General features: G+C 70.2%; 4 protein-coding genes across 4 annotated transcripts; 1 reads left to right on the top strand and 3 right to left on the bottom strand.

The window, feature by feature from the left end:
- Positions 1 to 434: 434 nt before the first annotated feature.
- On the bottom strand, positions 435 to 1,953 carry LRRC26 (leucine rich repeat containing 26). The gene is made up of 2 exons (XM_079789592.1): positions 910 to 1,953; positions 435 to 827 (listed from the first exon to the last, which is right to left on the bottom strand). Exons 1-2 carry the CDS (start codon positions 1,583 to 1,585, stop codon positions 508 to 510), a joined length of 996 nt encoding a protein of 331 aa, XP_079645718.1. The 5' UTR covers positions 1,586 to 1,953; the 3' UTR covers positions 435 to 507.
- Positions 1,954 to 2,558: 605 nt separating this feature from the next.
- Positions 2,559 to 3,774, bottom strand: TMEM210 (transmembrane protein 210; the record flags this gene model as incomplete). Its single annotated transcript, XM_079789603.1, has 4 exons — positions 3,335 to 3,774; positions 3,042 to 3,177; positions 2,806 to 2,835; positions 2,559 to 2,721 (listed from the first exon to the last, which is right to left on the bottom strand). Exons 1-4 carry the CDS (start codon positions 3,417 to 3,419, stop codon positions 2,559 to 2,561), a joined length of 414 nt encoding a protein of 137 aa, XP_079645729.1. The 5' UTR covers positions 3,420 to 3,774.
- Positions 3,775 to 5,537: 1,763 nt separating this feature from the next.
- Positions 5,538 to 13,782, bottom strand: ANAPC2 (anaphase promoting complex subunit 2). The gene is given in 14 exon segments (XM_079791203.1): positions 5,538 to 5,905; positions 5,984 to 6,219; positions 6,366 to 6,495; positions 8,205 to 8,408; positions 8,483 to 8,558; positions 8,710 to 8,851; positions 9,070 to 9,251; positions 9,661 to 9,778; positions 10,023 to 10,142; positions 10,443 to 10,617; positions 11,489 to 11,621; positions 12,582 to 13,204; positions 13,479 to 13,562; positions 13,564 to 13,782. Coding segments are annotated over 14 exon segments (2,640 nt in total). The 5' UTR covers positions 13,768 to 13,782; the 3' UTR covers positions 5,538 to 5,692.
- Positions 13,690 to 15,276, top strand: SSNA1 (SS nuclear autoantigen 1). Its single transcript, XM_079791214.1, has 3 exons — positions 13,690 to 13,817; positions 14,253 to 14,452; positions 14,790 to 15,276. Exons 1-3 carry the CDS (start codon positions 13,766 to 13,768, stop codon positions 14,895 to 14,897), a joined length of 360 nt encoding a protein of 119 aa, XP_079647340.1. The 5' UTR covers positions 13,690 to 13,765; the 3' UTR covers positions 14,898 to 15,276.
- The last annotated feature ends 562 nt before the right edge of the window (positions 15,277 to 15,838 follow it).

Raw genomic sequence — 15,838 nt, forward strand, 5'->3', positions numbered from 1 at the left:
CCTGTGGCCCCTGGCGGCTCCTAGCAGCCTCGGCTCCCCCCTCTCCTCTTCTGACTCCCCCTTCTCCTCCTGACCCCGTTTGCCAATCGGCCCTGCCCTTCCCTGACTGCAGACCCTGACTCCCCAGCTGGCAGCCCTCCCAGGGGCTCCCGCTCGCTTCGACCTGCTCCTCCAGACTGACTGCGCCTCCCTCCGCCGCCTCCGGCACGCAGCCCTGGACGGCTTCCCACCGCTGGCTCGGGGCTGCCCTCAGCCCTGCCCGCCACTTGTACAGGCCCAGCCGTCCGCGTCCCAGTGCGTGCGCGCCTTCCCCCGCAGCCTGTGCGCGGATGCGCGCTGACCCTCCCCCCAGAGCCCGGAGCGCAGCGCACCGCTCCCCCGACCAGTGTGTGCAGTGGTGATGCCTAAAAGAATGTACGAACAGCTCGGTCTGTGTTGCTTGTTGACGCCCGGAAGGAGCGCGAGGAGGGCGAGGGGTGGGGGAAGGTTGAGGGCAGCCGCGCCCACTCAGATCCCGGCGGCGGCGGCGGCGGCGGGGCTCCCAGGGTCCGCAGGCGGGGCCCCGCGCGGGCTGGGGTTCTGAGGTCTCCTCCGCGGGGCGCGGGCGGCGGCGCGTTGGCGGCGCGCGTGGCAGGCGGTGACCACCAAGCCCAGCGCCAGGCAGGCGGCCAGGCTGGCGAGGAAGGAGAGGGGCCCGAGCACGTAGATCACCACCAGGTCCCGCGGGGCGAGCGGCTGCGCGCAATGGCTGAAGGCGGCGTCGGGGAAGGCAGTCAAGGGGCTGAGTGTCAGGCGCCCCGGCGACACGCAGAGCAGCGTCTCAGCCTCTGCGGGACACGGGCACGGCGTTACGCGGTGGCCGGGCAGCAGCGGCGGCCGCCCCGTCCCGCCAGCGCCCCCCGGGCTCACCTGGCGCGGGCCGCGGGTGACCGCGCAGCCAGGCGCAGAGCGGGCGCAGCGCGCAGCCGCAGGCCCAGGGGTTGCCACGCAGGCGCAGCGCGCGGAGGGCGGGCAGGCCGGCCAGCAGCCCCGGCGCGAGCGCGGACAGCTCGTTGTCCCGCAGGCTGAGCGCGCGCAGCAGCGGGAGCGCGCCCAGCGCCGCGGGCTCCAGGCGCGCCAGTCGGTTGCCCGCCAGCGAGAGGTTGCGCAGCGCGCGCAGCGCCGTGAAGGTGCCGGGCGCCAGCGCCTCCAGCTGGTTGGCGCCGAGGTCCAGCTGCTGCAGGGCGCTCAGGCCCCAGAAGGCGCGCGCGTGCACCCAGCGCAGCCCGTTCTCGCGCAGGTCCAGGCGCAGCAGCGCACCCGCGCCCACGAAGGCTCCGGGCGGCAGCGCGTGCACGCGGTTGCGGTCCAGCAACAGGTCGCGCGCGCGGGGGCTCAGGCCGTCGGGCACCTCGGACAGCGCGCGCCCCGAGCAGTTGACCTGGCCGCCCGGTGCGCACGCGCACGCCTCCGGACAGGCTCGGGAGCCTGGGCTTCCCACCTGGGTCCCCGTCGGGGTGGCCGCTGCAGGTGCTGGAGCCCGGACTGGCCACGGCGACAGCAGCAGCAGCCACAGCGGCGGCCAAGAGAAAAAGGGGCTCGGCATGGGGGCAGCCGTGGGACCTGCGGGGGAGCGCCCTCCGCTCGTGTGTTCCCGGAGCCCGTCCGTCCCTTCTGCGCGGCGCAAATATTACCTCTCCCGCCCCAACGCCGGCAGTTCCTGTCCCGGGGCCGGGCCCGCCTAGGGCGGGCGCTAGGCACAGGGCCAGGGCCCAGCGCTGCCGGCCACCTGTCCCGGAGCTGCCGGCTCCTCTTGGCCCCGAGCCAGAAGCGGCGCAGGCGAGGTGTCCCCGCCCCCTGAGTCGCCCAACACCCCGAGCTCCTCGGAGGCCTGAGCAGCTGGACCCCACACACAACACCCGCCGAGGAGGCGACGCCCCGAATGGCAATGGGACCGAGAGCGCCCTGCTCCTCACCCGGGTCTCTCCCAGTTGGGGGCTCAGTGAAGTGACCCTTGTGCAGATACACAGTCCCGCCCCCAAGTGGGGATTTTCTTCCCCAAAGTGCCTGACTGGTATTGCAGGAGCACAAGAGGGGGCGGGAGGGGGAGGAGCTGGGGGGGGGTGCTGAGCCTGGGGGACAGGCCCAGCGGTGGAGGGAGGCTGCTCACCTGAGGCTGGCGAGACAGGCCTGCCTCACCCCACCCCACCCAAGGACTCTCCTGGAATTTCAAGGAGACAGTGTGGGCGGGGCAGGGACACCGCGAATTATCATAGCTGATTGCGCTCCCTCCAGAACGGCCCGCCCTGGGGTTTTCTGAGGGATGGGCGGGGCCAGGGCCCTCCAGCTTCAGGGTTGGGCTGAGGCTCCGCTGGGGGAAGTAGAGGACCAGGGTGTGGCTCCCAGCCCAAGGGGGGGTGATGGACCCGCAGGTGCCTGGAGTTATGCGGCCCACCCCATCACAGAGGAGGGGACCGAGGCCGCACAGACCCTCCCCGGCCCGAGGCGCTCCCACAGGCGTGAAGAAGACCGAGCAGAACAGTAAATAGGATTTCATTTCCCTCCCCCGCGGCCACCGCCTACTCGGGCAGCGGTGGGCAGAGAGGCTCCTCCAGGGCCAGGGAGGGGTCCATGGGCATGGTGACCAGGCCCTGGTCCTCCGGGGAGAGCTCCAGGCTGGAGTCCATGAGGTGGGACTCCACGTGCACCGTCTGCAGGTCCAGGTGGTCCTCCTGCACCAAACTGCGCAACAGGGGCCGGTCAGTGCCCCGAGCAGGGAGCAGGGAGCAGGGGCACGCTCACCCAGGGTACCCCAGCATCACTCACCTGCTGTCCATGGTTCCAGCGCATGTCTCACTGGGGGGACAAAGGCGGGTGTGAATCCCAGAACGGGCTGGACTCCAGGAGCCCAGGTGCCCCCCACGCCTCCCCCAGCCCCGTCTGGGCACGCCAGGCCCAGCCCCTGTGACTTCCCGTCCTGGGGGCAGGAGGCCCCTCTCGGGGCGGGACCCAGGGCCCGGGGCAGGCAGGGGGCCCTCCCTCCGGCCGTGGGGCGCACACACCCCTTGGCTCGGATGACGCCGACCACCACGATGACCAGGGCGAAGAAGCAGCTGGCGCTGATGCCCACCAGCACCACCAGCAGCGCGATGAGGGCCTCGCGGCTGAGGCCCAGGCTGCAGTCACAGTGGATTCCAGCTGCAGGGACAGGGGCCGGGCGGCAGGGCGTCGTCAGCCCCCGTGAGGACCCCCGGCCACCCCCAACCCCGTGGCCACCGACTGGGACAGGGGCCCGCTGGGCCGGCCTGGACGAGGAGGGGCCCTGGCGAGGGTGGCGCTGGGGCAGGAGCAGCACCTGCAGCCGGGATCAAAAGGGTCAAGCACGTCAGGCCCAGGGGGCTGCCAAGCAGGCAGGCGTCAGGCTGCGGCCAGGAGGCCATGTCCAGCCTCCAGCCGACCACGCGCCTCTGGACGGAACTCAGGGCAGGCGCTGACCTCACAGTGGGCCCGGGGGCAGGGAGGGTGGGGGCAGGGCTCAGCCTGAGCCTCACTTGCCCTTGGGTGTGGGGGTTGGGGCAGGGAGGGTGGATGGGCCTGGGAGCCCTCAGGGTCTCAGTCAGGCGACCTCAGCTGGTGGGGGGGGGAGGCGTGGGGAGGGGCCAGAGCCCTGCATGGGAAAGGGGGAGGGGCAGGCCCTGCACTGGGGACAGGGTGGTGGAGACGTGCCCCAGACCCACCCGGGCAGCTCACCGCGGCTCCCACAGCGCTCCCAGGCGCTTCTCTCAGAAGGACGGCCGCTGCTCAGGTGTGGCCTGGTGGGTCTGGGGTACGGGCTGGACAAGCAGAGGCCGAGGATGGCCAGGGAGTGGCCCTGTGCCCTCTGCCCTCGCACGGGCTGTTTGGGGGAGGGTCCGGCCCGTACCCCAGTGATGCCCAGGTTTGGAGGGCCCCCAGGGGGTCCCCAATCACCCAGAGGAGGTGGGAGGCACTGCCCACAGGCCAACCTCCTCTAGAGGCCGGCGGCTCAGAAATGGCTGCGGGCAGTGTCCTGGGCTCAGGATTAAACCCCATGGGGCTGCCTGCCCGCCCCTCGGAGGGTCTGGTCCCTGCCAGCCCCCTGCAGCCCAGGCGAGCCCTGCCCAGGGGACTCGCCTGTGGGCTGGCACGGTGGGGTTCACCTTGGCCTCCTCCCCACCCGCCTACACGGCCCTCAGCCAACACCCAGGCAGCAAGAGGAAGGGCCCGCCCCACAGTGGACCCAGGGGCCGGGGAGGCACGGCTGGGTCCCAGCTGGCCCCAGGCCATTTGGGACCTCCCTGACCCGACACAGGCGCCCCCCTCTGGTGGGGCCCTCGGGGACCTCCTGACACCTCTACACCTGCTGAGCGAGGCTGTGACCTGCAACACAGGGTCACACCGCACTCTCCAACAGACGCAGGGCAGGTGTGCAGGTGGCCCGTGCCCGGGGCTGGCACTGCCACCGGCCAGGCCGGTCCGGCAGGTTTGCATCCTGGTTAGGATGACAAAGGCGCCCAGCCCAGTGCCAAGCAGATGCTGTGGGGAGACTCGGGGCCGCTGGGCCTCGGAGCGGGTAGCCCTCTGCTGACCGCAGCTCAGCGGCTCGCACGCATGGGCAGGGTTGCTGCGTGACAGCCTCCAAGGCAAGCGCTCTGAGCCCAAGCCCACCCTGCCCCCGAGAGCCCGTGGCAGGCAGAGCTCAGAGGAGGGTCCTGAGTCGGAAATGCCACTGGGCACCGTGCGAAGCCGGCCGTGTGCGGAGGCGGGGAGGGCGCTGGGAGGGGGCCTGTGGGACCCACGGGGTGTCTGGGCCGCAGCGGCTCCAGGCCGGGACAGTGGGCACACTTGTTCTGAAGGGACTTTGTTGCCTGTGGGGCAGTGCCAGGCTCGAGCGGGTCTTGGCACCGGAGGCTGTGTGCCCAGAGCAGCTGAGGCCGGGCCTGGCCTGTCTGCACCCGGGCTCCTGTGTGGCCCTGTGCGCTGGGCCAGGTGCACCCTGGCCACACTCGGGGGTGGCGGTAAGGGGCCTTCCTGGGGCCGCTGGCCTTGAGGGTGGGATGGGGACAAAGGTCGCCCCTCTCACCTGGAGGCCATGTCCCAGGCAGCCCCTCCCGCTGGGGATGCAGGAAGGTCCCGGCTCAGCAGGGATGTGCGGCCACCTGCCCACCCAATGGTCCGCTCATCCAGCAGTGGCCCTGGGACTCGGCGCAGCCTCGGGGGCTGGACCCTCAGGCCGGGCGGAGGGAGGCACTGCAGGCCCCTTCCCAAGGCCAGAGGAGTGAGGCTGGAGCTGGAGGCCTGGCGGGTGGGGGTGGCTGAGGGCCCGAGCTGGGCGGGCTCCCTCCGCCTGGCTGAGGGCCTCAGGCATGGCCACGGGCAAGAACACCTGCAGGCAGAGCCCAAACGCAGGTGTGCACCGGCCTCTCCAGGGGCTCCATCCCCCCGCCCCCCCCCCCCGCCCCGGGAGCTGGGCCTGCTGAGTGGAGCAGAGAAGCTTCCAGAAGGTCACGAGGGGCCCACAAAACCAGTGGCGCAGGGAAGAGATGAAGAACCAGCTGCTTTACTCTGTCCTCTGGAGACCGGGCAGGGGTGTGGCCAGGGGACAGGTCACAGGGTGGGGGGAGGGACCAGCAGGGGCGTGGGGGCTGGGCAGGGGGCCGCTGTCCATCCTGAGGCCGCGGCAGGGGCCGGGGCGTCAGCTGCAGCTCTTGGGCAGGCGGTAGACGCCGGCGGCGAAGACCAGCTGCTGGTCGCGCACCTTCTTCTGCAGGAAGGCCTGCAGCTCCTGCAGGTCGATCTCGGCCAGCGCGGGGCCCGTGACCACGAACATGCGCAGCATGCTGTAGATGCGCTCCAGCGACAGGCTCTCCAGGTTGGTCAGCATGGCCTGGATGTACGTCCAGAAGAGCTGGGGGACAGCGCAGCGTCAGCCAGGCCACCTCGGCTGCCGCCCGCAGCCGCCCGCAGCCCAGCCCGCCGCCCGCACCAGCAGCTCCTCCTCCTTCTGGTCGGCCTGCGAGGCCATGCCCGAGTCGCTCTCGTCGTCGCTGTCGATGAGCACCATGTTGTCGCGGTCCTGCGGCCGCTCCTCCTCCACCACCGAGAAGGTGCCGGCGGGCTCCTCGCGCAGCACGCCCTGCTGCAGCCACACCGCCATCCGCCTGCGCAGCAGCGCCACCGGCATCTTCACCGCCTTGCTCAGCGCCTCCAGGGTCCAGCTGGCTGAGGGCGGGCGGCCAGGCACGGTGGGCGGGCGGGGCCAGACCCATCCTCTGCCCGTCACCCCCAGGCCCCGTGGGGAAGGCGCTGCCCAAGCCCTGCCACCCTCCGGACAGCGTCAGGGCCGGGCCTGAGGGGCGGCTGCTCACCTTGGTCCTGGAAGTACAATAAGACCACGGCCTGCACGGGGGTCACGGCCACGGACAGCGTGCGGTCGGCCAGCTCCACGTCCATGGTCACCAGGCCCAGGGTGTGCTTCCAGCTGAGGGTGCGCATGGCCTGCGGAGGGCGGGTGAGTGCCTGGCCCAGGAGCAGAGGCCTGGCCTGCGCCCGCCCCCCGCAGCCTGCCAGGCAGGGCTCTGGGTCCCCCCACCTAAGTGAGCACCCGCCAAGGATGCTGCTGGAGGCCGAGCTGGGTCTCGGGTGGCTTCACCCCAGGATCCAACTCAGACGCAGGCCGCTGCACGTGCGACTGGCCAAGACGAGCTCATCCTGGGAGCCTGGGCCATCACGTGACATGACCGGTGTCCTCGTACGAGGAAGCACACACAAGACGGACACGGGAAAAAGCCACGTGAAGACAGTGACGTGGCCACAAGCCAGGAAGCGCCGGGGCTGGCCAGCACGACTCCCAGGGCCCTGACGCTCGGGGTCACCCGGCCTCCAGACCACCCCTGCTGCAGGCCCCCGGGTCTGGGGCTTCGCTGTGGCAGGCACAGGGATCGGTTAGGGTCCGGGAAGAGGTGCTGCTCTAACAAATGCTGACACAGGGCGTGGCCGTGAGGGGTGGGGAGCGATGGAGTTTCACGCACGGACTGCCTGAAGGGCCAGGTGCCAGGCACACGACAGTGACGGCCGCCCGTGAGCCTGTGGGGACGAGGGACACGCTGCGGATCACGGAGGAGAGGGGGCGGGACCTGGCTGGTGGCGCTGGGTGGGTGCAGACCTGCAGGTGCTGAGCTTGGAGGCTGAGCTGCGACTCCCAGGCCGAGGGCGGGAGGTACGGCCTGGCCTCTCGTGTAAGAGGGGAAGCCGGCACTGGGTGCCACGGGCAGGGCACTCCTGTGAGCTGCAGACAGAGCCAGAGCGGGGCCCAGAGCTGGGCTGTGCGTGCGGAAGCCACCAGCCAGACAGCCAGACGTGAGGGCGCTGCCTCTGGCGTGGACGCCCCGTGTGGAGCCAACAGGTGCTGAGAGTTTGCTCCCTGGGGAAAGGCTGCCCGGACTGAAGGGGAGACAGCAGACCAGTGCTCGGCGGGCAGAGCCAGGCCCCCCCGCGAGCCGAGGACGGCACCCCGCCATCAGCCTCGAGCCTCAGAACCAGGTGTCAGACATGCTCCTCCGTCGGAACGAGGGCAGGTGCCCGCCCTCACCACGGGGCAGGGCCGGCCGCTCCTGTCCGTCAGGGCTCGGCCTCACCTGACTCAGATGGGGGTTGATGCTGAGAGCGGGACTCGGAGCTGGTGTTTAATGAGGTTTTGAACTCAGAGTGGGAGCTGGAGGAGGTAAGACTTTGGGGGTGCTGCATGTGTGAGAGGCATGCGTTTAGGGGCGGAATTGGGATCCCTGAGATGTGACGTCCTGACCCCTGTGCCTCGGGAGGCGGCCGCACTGGGAAATGGGGTCATTACAAACGCAGTCAGGGGGTCACACTCAGCGTGACTGGTGTCCTCAGAGGGCGATGTGGGCCCCGGGCCGGAGAAGCCATTGGTGGCAGCACAGGCCGGAGGGCGGCGCCTGCACCGGGCACTAGAAGCTGGGAGAGGCAGGAGGGCCCCTCGTGGACTCGGGGCAAAGCCCTGTGACCCCTGGTTTTGGACCCTCAGGAGGCAGAACTCAGGCACCAATCCTGGTGTTCTGAGGCCCCGTCTGTGGTGGTGGTAGGGCCGACCCCCGACCCCGGGACAGCTGCTCTGGGCCAAGTGCTGCTCCTCGTCCCTCCACCATCCCCTCAGCCGGAGCGGGAGGCGGGCAGCCCGGCGGCCGTACCTTCAGCTTCTCGTACTTCCGGCAGTAGACCTCCAGGGCCTCCCGGATGTCCTCGGGCACCTCCAGCTTCTCGTCCTTGAAGGGGGGCCAGAACTCGCTGGACAGGATGACGGCATAGACCCCGAACGGCGGCTGCTCCTCCAGGGGCCGCTTCTCATCCTCCTCGCGGATGTTGGCGTTGATGCGGCGGGAGTCGGCCATGTCCTGGGGGGGCGGTGGGGGTCTCACCAAAGGCCAGGGGGGCGGGGAGGGGAGGCAGGGCTGGGCACGGCGCCCACCTTCAGCATGACCTCGCAGAAGTGCATGGGGGCCTCGCCGAACCGCAGCTTCAGCAGCTCCACGTTGCGGATCTCCCTAGGAGGACGCGGCTCAGGGCGGCGCCCAACGCCCCCACCGTGGGGCCACGCCCAGGCCTCCCAGGGCAGCCCCTGGCTGGGGACCCAGGTCAGATGGCCACACACTGGGGCCAACGAGGGTCCTGCGCCCGCAGCGCCTGGCGCCTCACCGCTCGGGGCTGAAGCTGAACTGGTGCAGCAGGCGGTCGGCCAGCAGCGAGCGGTACTCGTTGATGAACAGGTCCTTGCTGCCGTAGATGCTGACCAGCAGGCTGATGATGTCCGAGGAGCGCCGCTTGGAGCTGGACTTCCCTGCAGACGCGGGAGGGTCACCGCCGGCACCTCCGGGACGGCAGGCCCACCGCCGAGCCGGTGAGGCAGGACGGTGCCGGGCTGGGAGGCCACTGACCTCTGACCCCTCAAGCCTCAGGGCCACGTGGCAACAACCTGGAAACCAGAGCAGCCACCCAGCCGGACCCTCCCGCATGCAGGGCCTCCCCGACGCAGAGCCGGTGGGCTGGGGTGCGGACCTGGGTCAGCGTCCACAGGGTCGGGGACCCAGTCCTCGGGCTCCCCGGAGTCGTCCTCGCTGTCCTGGCCAGTCTCCAGGCTCGCCGGGTCCGTCTTGGACAGCTCGACGGCCAAGTCCCCGGTCCCGTCCGAGTCCCCCGTCAGCCCGGCCACGATCTGCCGCACCGTGTCCTCCCGAGTCCTGCCAGGGTGTGCACGGGCCCTCAGGAGCCTCCCGCCTCCACCGACCCCCAGTGCTCCCTCCCGCCCGCAGCCAGTCCCGCCCGCAGGTCAAAGACAAGCATCAGGCCTCTGCTCAAAAAATAAAACAAGGTAAAGTACAATAAACGAGGACTGTGGGAGCGGCAGGAGGGAGACGACCAGGAGACCCGGCCAGCCCTTCCCGGCCGAGGCCGCAGGCGCGAGTCAGGGCAGCGGCAGGCGCCCACAGCCCCAGCAGCCCCAGCCCCGCTCGGCCCCTCCACTGTGGCCCGGCTCTGCCCGTCAGCCTGGGGCCTGGTCAGAGGCGCCGCCTCTCTGCGCTGGAACCGGGCGGGGCGGGGCCCCGGGAGCTGGGCTGCAGGAGAGGAGCCGGGGAGCCCAGCGCTCACCTCAGGTAGCGGCGGACGGGCTCGCAGGCCACCTCCAGGATGACCATGGAGGGGTCCAGCACGCGCAGCGCCTTGATGGCCGAGATGTAGAGGGTGATGATGTCACACGTGTTGACGCCTACAGCCGGGAGAGGAGGCTGGCGGTGACGGCAGCTCCGGGACGGCCACCAGATCTGAGCCCCCCGCCCCCAGCAAGCAGTCTGTGCCAGGGCCTTGTGCACCACCCCACCACCAGGCCAACACCCTCAAGGGCCCCCCAAAACTGCTCCTTACCCACCACCCCCAGGCCCTGCAGGTGGCTGGGAGACTGGACTCTTAGCCTCGGTTCTGGGCCCTGAGGTCAGCGGGGGGTCGGCCCGTACCTGGGTGGAGAAGCCGCGTCTCCAGGGCGGCCTTGAGGGACACGAGCAGCTGCTGCCGCTGGTCCGTCCGCTCCAGGCAGTACTTGAGGTCCTCCACGGCCGGCCGGGAGTCGGGGAAGTCTGCAGGGAGAGGCCGGCCTCGCACCCAGACACACCCCCAGGCGGCAGGGCTGGCGGGTGAGCAGCCATGCCCACGCCTGAGGAACACCCACTGGGCACCAGGCTGCCTTCCGCCTTCACTGCCCACGGGTCCGACTGCAGCGGCCCCGGGCAGACCGCGGGGCACCGTCCCCCACCCCCACCCCCACACCGGCTGGGGAGTCCACCCTGGAGCGGGAGCCGCGGGGGCAGCTCTGCCCCAGACAATGCAGCCCAGGTACCCCACCACCCTCGGGAGCGGCAGGGCCGGCGGGGGCCGACCTCGGATGATGCTGAAGAGCTCCTCGATGCGCAGGCCCGCGTACGTGCGGTAGAAGAACCTCTGCGCGTGGCAGCGCCAGCGGCGCAGCGTGGGGCCGACCTCGGGGGACGCGGGCCGGGCGGGGCCGTCCTGCAGGAACACCTTGCCCAGCCAGCCGACCACCCTCTCGATCCACTGTTGGGAGAGCACAAGTGGGCGGGGGACCCGGAACGGAGGCGGACAAGCTGCACCGACAGCACCCTGTCGGCCGGGCCCTGGGCAGCGCCCCCAAGGCCACCTGCTCTGGGGCCCAGAAGGGGGCGACGTAGGCCCACCATCAACGCACCCCCTGCCCCTACCACACCCAACAGCGGCCCGAGGAGGGCGCAGGGCACGGGCTCACCCCAACCTGAGAGGACAGACGCAGGCCCACCGGGGACCACACACAGCCAGCCTCCACGTGCAGCTGCTCAAGCGTAGTGAGCGTTTCTGAGCATGAGCAGTACACATACCAGAGATCCCGCCACACGGACCCGGACACACACCCCATCCCCACAGACGCCCAACCCCGAGAAGACCACCCGACACTGCACCTGGGGCAGCACGGCTCCCCGAGCCAGGCCCCCAGGCCACGCCCACTCAGACCACTGCGCGGGACACCTGCTTCGAACGCCCCCCCACCTGATCGCAGCTAATCGGCACCCGCAGGAGTGACACTAGGACACGGGGTGGGGAGGGCAACTAGGAAGTGGGAGCAGCTGGGTGATCTCACGGTTGGTCCCAGCTCCTCCATGAAACCCAGAGCAGCACCCAGGACCAGACCCCAACAGCGTGGGCGCCCCGAGGCCCTCACTGGGCCACACCAGACCCGGGCACGGCCTCCATCCCCACGACTCACACCGACCTGCTGAGCAGGCTGTCACCAAGGAGCCCGTGAGGACTGCCTCCACCCGGCACCAGGACAGCTCAAGGAGGCCGGTCCCTCAGGTCCCCACGCTCTGGCAGCGTCAGGTTTGCCAGAAACCCCTTCTCCTGCCACAGGGGCCCTGCCCCGGGGGGGCCTCACCTTGTGGAACTCGCGCAGGAAGGAGCGCTCGTACTCGCCCCGGCAGCGGTCCTCCATCCTCTCCCGGGTCACCTGGTGCAGCGTGATGGTCACGGCCTCGGCACTGACCCGCTCCAGCAGACTGAGCCTGTGCCTGGAGGAGAGCCCTGCCTGTGGAGCATGCAGAGCACACGCACGCACACGCCCCCACCCCCCCCAGCGCACGCCTCCCCACGACCCTCCTGGCAGGGCACGACCCCACTGTGCCCGGGGATGCTGGGAGGACAGAGCACCGGCACCCCACCCGCCCCAGCGGGCCGCGCTGCCTGGGCTGGGACACTGACTGTCCCACGCCAACAGCACGTGTGGCTCTCAGGGTCAAAACCTCCTCCCAGAAACAGCCACCGTGGCCACGGACAGATGCCACTGCTGGTGGCCGTTAGCCCAAAGCCTGGTCTGTGATGGCAAAGGGACCCGTGAAGAGATGAGAAGGACTGCTTCTGTGTAATGTCACCTGGGACGAATCCCTCAGGGCCCCCCGACACCTGCTGGCACAGGGCATGCCCTAGGTCCCGCTACAAGACCCTGCCTAACGGCCACCCTGCTGCCACCTCATTCAACGGGACGAAATCGTCCTGAGTGGCCATAGAAGGGGGAGGCCATACGACAGGACCTGGCTCCAACAACAAGTTCTTTCCTCCTCAAAGGACTGGAGAGGCACCTGCTCGGCCAGCCTGCCGGCCTAACCTCCAACTTGTGCCACAGAGAAACAGCAGCAAGCCAACTTCTCGCAAGGACAGGTAGGATGCACACCTCCCTCCCCCGGAGCCTACAAACGGCAGAGCTGGGCTCCGCAGGGCACCTGGAATCCTGCAGACTCAAGCAAGCAAAGCGGGAAGCCCGGGCTGGTGCGAATGACGGAGAGATACACCCTTGTCCAGGGCAAAAGGTGCTATATTCACAGCACAAGGACCTGGCAGCCCTCCCTCAGCTGTGGCCATGGCTGTCAGGACAGACAGCACAGACCCCGGCCAGCTCGCCAGCTCTCTGCAGAGGCCAGCGGGACCCAGGGGAGCAAGCCGGAGTCAGGAGAAACGGGGGCGCGCGTACTCACAGGACCTGGCTGAGCTGGTGGAACTGCTCCAGGGCCTGGCGGCACCAGCACTGCTGCTTGTCACTGCCGCACCCCGCGCACAGGGGGCTCTGCAGGAGCCGGTAGTACCGGCGGCGGGCGTACCGGCTGTCCAAGTCCCCCTCCAGTTCAGGGTCCGTGCCCCCTTCTCCTTTCCTCTTACTCTGCATGTACACTCTCAGGAAGCGCCCATAGAGGCGCTGGACCATCTCCTGGAAGGTTCTGGGAGTGGAGAAGAACAGGACGCCCCGCAGCGTGGTGTGGACCTTGTCCCGCAGGCCCTGCGCGCCGGTGCCCATCAGCAAGCCCAGGCGGGTCCACTTCTCCAGGAGCTCCAGGCTGCGCAGGTAGGGGTCCAGGCGGCTCTCCAGCAGCCCGAACGCGTCCAGCAGCAGCAGGAGGCACTGCGGCTCGTCCGCGCAGCTCTCGCGCTGGGAGACGGCGTTCCAAAACTCCAGGGAGATGTTGGCCTGCAGGTCATTCTGCAGCACCTCGATGAACCACTCCTCCAGGACCGAGTGCAGGCCGTGGGCCCTCAGCACCTCCACCGCCGCCCGCAGCTCCTCCTCCTTCGGCGGGACGGCGCCGCTGGTCCGGGAGGACGCCTGGAAGGCAGAGGACGTGACGGAAGTGAACGCAGCGCACAGGTGAGGAGGGCGGCGACAGGTGGGGGCACGTGGGGAAAGGACACGGCGGAGGAGAGGCTGCGGAAGCCCCGCTGCGCTGCCCTCGCCCGCGGCACGGGCTGCTGGGGGAACCGAACCGGGCGGGGCTGCGGAGGAAGGAGCCAGGACCGAGGGGGCGACGGACGCTGCCCTAGCAGCCCGAGGGCGCAGGCCCAAAGCAGCGCGCAGGGACCGGGAACCCGCGCGGCCTCACCAGCCCCAGCGCGGCCGGCGGCACCAGCCCGGTGCTCACGGTGTTCCAGGCCCCGCGCAGCTCCAGGGCCGGCCCGGGGGGCCCCTCCGCCGCCGTCGCCGCCATCTGCGCCCGCTGCCTCCCGGAGCCGCCGGGCGCCGCGCGCGGCGATGACGCATGCGCGCGGGGCGATGACGCACGCGGAGGCGCGCGGCGATGACGTCGCAGGCGGGCGCCGGGCGGTGCGCAGGCGTGGGCGCGAGGCGGCGCGGCGGTTGGGGCGGCGGCCGGCGGCCGGCGGCAGCGACATGACCCAGCAGGGCGCGGCGCTGCAGAACTACAACAACGAGCTGGTCAAGTGTGAGCGCCGCGCGTCGCCCGGGGCAGGCGGGAGGGCGCGGGCTGGCCGGCTCGCAGGCCCGGGCGGCGGCGGCCCGCAGCGCACGGCCGCGTTTGGGGTCCTGTCGGTGCGGCGGGGGCCGGCCCGGGCGGCGCGGGGGCCGTTGGGACCTGGCCCGCGCACCGCCGTGGTGTGGCGCGCCGTGCCGGGCGTCTGCGGAGGGAGCCCAAACGAATGGCTCGAGCACGGCCCGCCTCCAGGCCCCGTGCCCGGTGGTCTCGTGCGGTGCCTTGTTGAACCCCGAGTCCCTGGGAGGTAGGACACTGGCGTGGCTCGTGGCAGGTGGCCCAGCCGCACCGGGCCCCCCCTCCCCCTGGTGTCCTCCGAAGCAGTGGGGTCCAGAGTGGGGGGACGTGCTCCCCTGCCGCGCCCACAGCCTGCCCCTCGCGCCCCAGGCATCGAGGAGCTGTGCCAGAAGCGGGAGGAGCTGTGCCGGCAGATCCAGCAGGAGGAGGAGGAGAAGCAGCGGCTGCAGAACGAGGTGAGGCAGCTGACCGAGAAGCTGGCCAGAGTCAACGAGAACCTGGCGCGCAAGATCGCCTCTCGGAACGAGTTTGATCGGACCATCGCGGAGACGGAGGCCGCCTATCTCAAGGTGGGGCTCGGGCCTGGGCGCCCCCACGCAGAAGTGACAGGACTGTGGCGTGGCCAGGCCCACGGTGGAGGGATGGTGTGGCTGTGGGTGGAGCCTGGTGTGTCCCAGGTTCCGTTCTGAGCGTGTGCTCGGTTCTGGAGCAGCGGAGTGGCAGCAGGGGCCAGAGCTAACCCGGCTTTCCTGGGTGTGAGGAAGGGGCTTTGGGCTAGACTCAGGGAGGGGGGGGGGCTGCTGACCCTTCTCCTCTTGGCTGCTCCTGTCCCCCAGCCCCTTGGCCTGGCCCTGGGGGGACGTGGCTGCGGGAGCTCCAGCAGGACCCCAGTGTGTCTGTCCCCAGATCCTGGAGAGCTCGCAGACTCTGCTCAGCGTCCTGAAGAGGGAGGCGGGGAACCTGACCAAGGCCACAGCCTCGGAGCAGAAGAGCAGTGCCGGCAAGGACAGCTGACGCTGACGGCGGGTGGCCGGGCGCCTCCCCTGCTCCCTCCACAGGCCCCTCCCCAGCCAAGCGCCTTGTTCATGGCAGCAGCTGCCTTCCGGTGGAGCCCCCGCCTCCACTGCCCCGGGGCACAGCCTCCCAGGTGGGGTCCTGTCCATGCACTCACCCAGGCAGTGGGGGTGCGGGCTCTGGGTCAGCTCTGCTCGGGGCCTGTCTAAAGCCCCACACCCCCCTGGACTGCAGGACAGCCCTGCTTCTAGTCTCCGCCTCACGGAGTCCCTCACGCTCCTCAGCCAGCAGGTGCCCAAGCTAGGCCGACGGGGGCAGGGCCTCCTTCACCTCAGAGCTTGCCCGAGTGGCCTGTGATTGTCAATAAAGATTATCTTTCTCAAGATCCATGCCTCCCTGCTGCCTGTGTCCCGTCAGGAGAGGGGCTCCTCTGTGGGGTGGGTGTGGGGAGGGCCTCTACCCTGGGAGACAGCTGAGGGTGTCCCTGAGCATCTCCTGTGACCCTCACCCCCCTCCGCCTCATTCCTGGCCCTTCACCTGACTCCAGCACACGCAGCCTGTCCTCCCTGCGGGCTCTGCCTGCTGGTGCTGGTCCCGGCCACCCCTGGTGCCCACACAAGGCCTGACCAGGGAGCGGGCCTGGATTCCAGTCGCCCAACAAGGCCTGTGCCTCGACTCCGTGACTCCATCACTGCCTCCACCTTCCCTGCCACCCACCAGGCATGCCCACGTCCTCTAGGTTCATCTGTCAGCCTGTCAGGTCCCGCAGCTGCTTCGGGGGTGGGGGAGGTTGGCAAGTAGGTAGGTTGAGAGTCCAGAGACACCAGGCCTACCCCTCCCAGGAAAACACTCCTCCCTCCCAAGCCTGGGCTCCCGGGGTCAACCTCCCAGTCCAGGTGTGGCCCTGGCCCCAGGACACAGCTGGGCAGGCAGCTCTGCGT

Source organism: Cnephaeus nilssonii (assembly GCF_951640355.1).
Source record: "Cnephaeus nilssonii genome assembly, chromosome: 14".
Classification (NCBI taxonomy): domain Eukaryota; kingdom Metazoa; phylum Chordata; class Mammalia; order Chiroptera; family Vespertilionidae; genus Cnephaeus; species Cnephaeus nilssonii.